Raw genomic sequence first — 1707 nt, 5'->3', positions numbered from 1 at the left:
ATGTGCGCGGAGACTGCCAGATTCCCGCTTATCGATCCCCACCACCAATCGGTGCGTGAGGAGACGCTATTCACCCGGGCCCGACTTGTCTCAGAACCCGCCGGTGCTGCCTCGGCGCGCCTACCTGGTCGCACAAGCACGACATCCCGCCGACCAGCTGTGAACGGCGTCTCTTCACACCTCTAGCTGTGAACAGGTCGCAAAGCACGACATCCCTCCCATGGTCGAGCTCACCTGGAACTACGGCCCGCACTACGAGCTGTTCACACCTCTAGCTGTGAATAGGTCGAGCTCACCTGGAACTACGGCCCGCACTACGAGCTGTTCACACCTCTAGCTGTGAATAGGTCGAGCTCACCTGGAACTACGGCCCGCACTACGAGCTGTTCACACCTCTAGCTGTGAATAGGTCGAGCTCACCTGGAACTACGGCCCGCACTACGAGCTGTTCACACCTCTAGCTGTGAATAGGTCGAGCTCACCTGGAACTACGGCCCGCACTACGAGCTGTTCACACCGCTAGCTGTGAATAGGTCGAGCTCACCTGGAACTACGGCCCGCACTACGAGCTGTTCACACCTCTAGCTGTGAATAGGTCGAGCTCACCTGGAACTACGGCCCGCACTACGAGCTGTTCACACCTCTAGCTGTGAATAGGTCGAGCTCACCTGGAACTACGGCCCGCACTACGAGCTGTTCACACCTCTAGCTGTGAATAGGTCGAGCTCACCTGGAACTACGGCCCGCACTACGAGCTGTTCACACCTATAGCTGTGAATAGGTCGAGCTCACCTGGAACTACGGCCCGCACTACGAGCTGTTCACACCTCTAGCTGTGAATAGGTCGAGCTCACCTGGAACTACGGCCCGCACTACGAGCTGTTCACACCTCTAGCTGTGAATAGGTCGAGCTCACCTGGAACTACGGCCCGCACTACGAGCGCCCGTGGCTTGACGCGCAGGCGGGCGAGCCCACAAACTAGTTGAATAACTGATTAACTGGTTAGTTAGCGGTTTGACGCGCAGGTGGTCGAATTCACGAATCAATCCACTTGTTAATTAGTGGGCGATTTCGCGGCTTGACGCGCAGGCGGGCTGGTTATGAGTTAACTGGCCACTTAGTTCGTGAACTAGCGGCTTGACGCGCAGGCGGGCTAGTTATGAGTTAACTGGCCACTTAGTTCGTGAACTAGCGGCTTGACGCGCAGGCGGGCGTGTCGCACGTGCGGGAGGAGGCGCCGCCAAAAAGCCGCCGCCGCAGCCGGCCCAGCCCTGGGAAGGCGCCGGCGGCAGCCGTGTCGGTGCGTGGGGAGTCGAGGGAGGGTTCGGGTACGGTGGGGGAGGGGAGTGTGGGTTCGGGTGCCGTGTCGGGGCGGGACTCGAGGGCGCGATTCATGCGAGCTGGCGAGGAGGCGGTGGCGGAGGTGGCGGAGGCGGTGGAGGCGGCGGAGGCGGGGGAGGGATGTGAGGTGGAGGAGCTGCCGCTGACGGCGGTCTGCCTGGTCGACTTGGGCGGTGGCGGAGGAGGAGGAGGAGGCGGCGGCGTTTGCGGCGGCGGCGGCGCAGGCGGCGGAGGCGAGGGTGGAGGCGGTGCGATGGCGCCGCTGGAGGCAGCCCTTGCGGTGAGCGAGGCAGAGAGCGACTCGGACGCGGACGTCGATGCGCTCCCGGAGGAGGGGGGGAAGCACGGCGGGCGAGGCGGGGGCG

At 62.9% G+C, this 1707-nt stretch overlaps 1 protein-coding gene across 1 annotated transcript; it reads left to right on the top strand.

Moving 5' to 3' along the window:
* Positions 1–196: 196 nt before the first annotated feature.
* Positions 197–1301, top strand: EMIHUDRAFT_124235 (hypothetical protein; the record flags this gene model as incomplete). The annotated part of the gene is made up of 7 exons (XM_005768515.1): positions 197–277; positions 348–401; positions 472–525; positions 596–649; positions 720–773; positions 844–897; positions 1209–1301. Coding segments are annotated over 7 exons (444 nt in total), but the record flags the coding sequence as incomplete, so codon positions are not given.
* Positions 1302–1707: the final 406 nt, after the last annotated feature.

Source organism: Emiliania huxleyi, assembly GCF_000372725.1.
Source record: "Emiliania huxleyi CCMP1516 unplaced genomic scaffold EMIHUscaffold_4545, whole genome shotgun sequence".
Taxonomy (NCBI): Eukaryota; Haptophyta; order Isochrysidales; family Noelaerhabdaceae; genus Emiliania; species Emiliania huxleyi.
The sequence above is the reverse complement of the archived record's forward strand: the minus strand, read 5'-3'. Positions and strand labels throughout refer to the sequence as shown.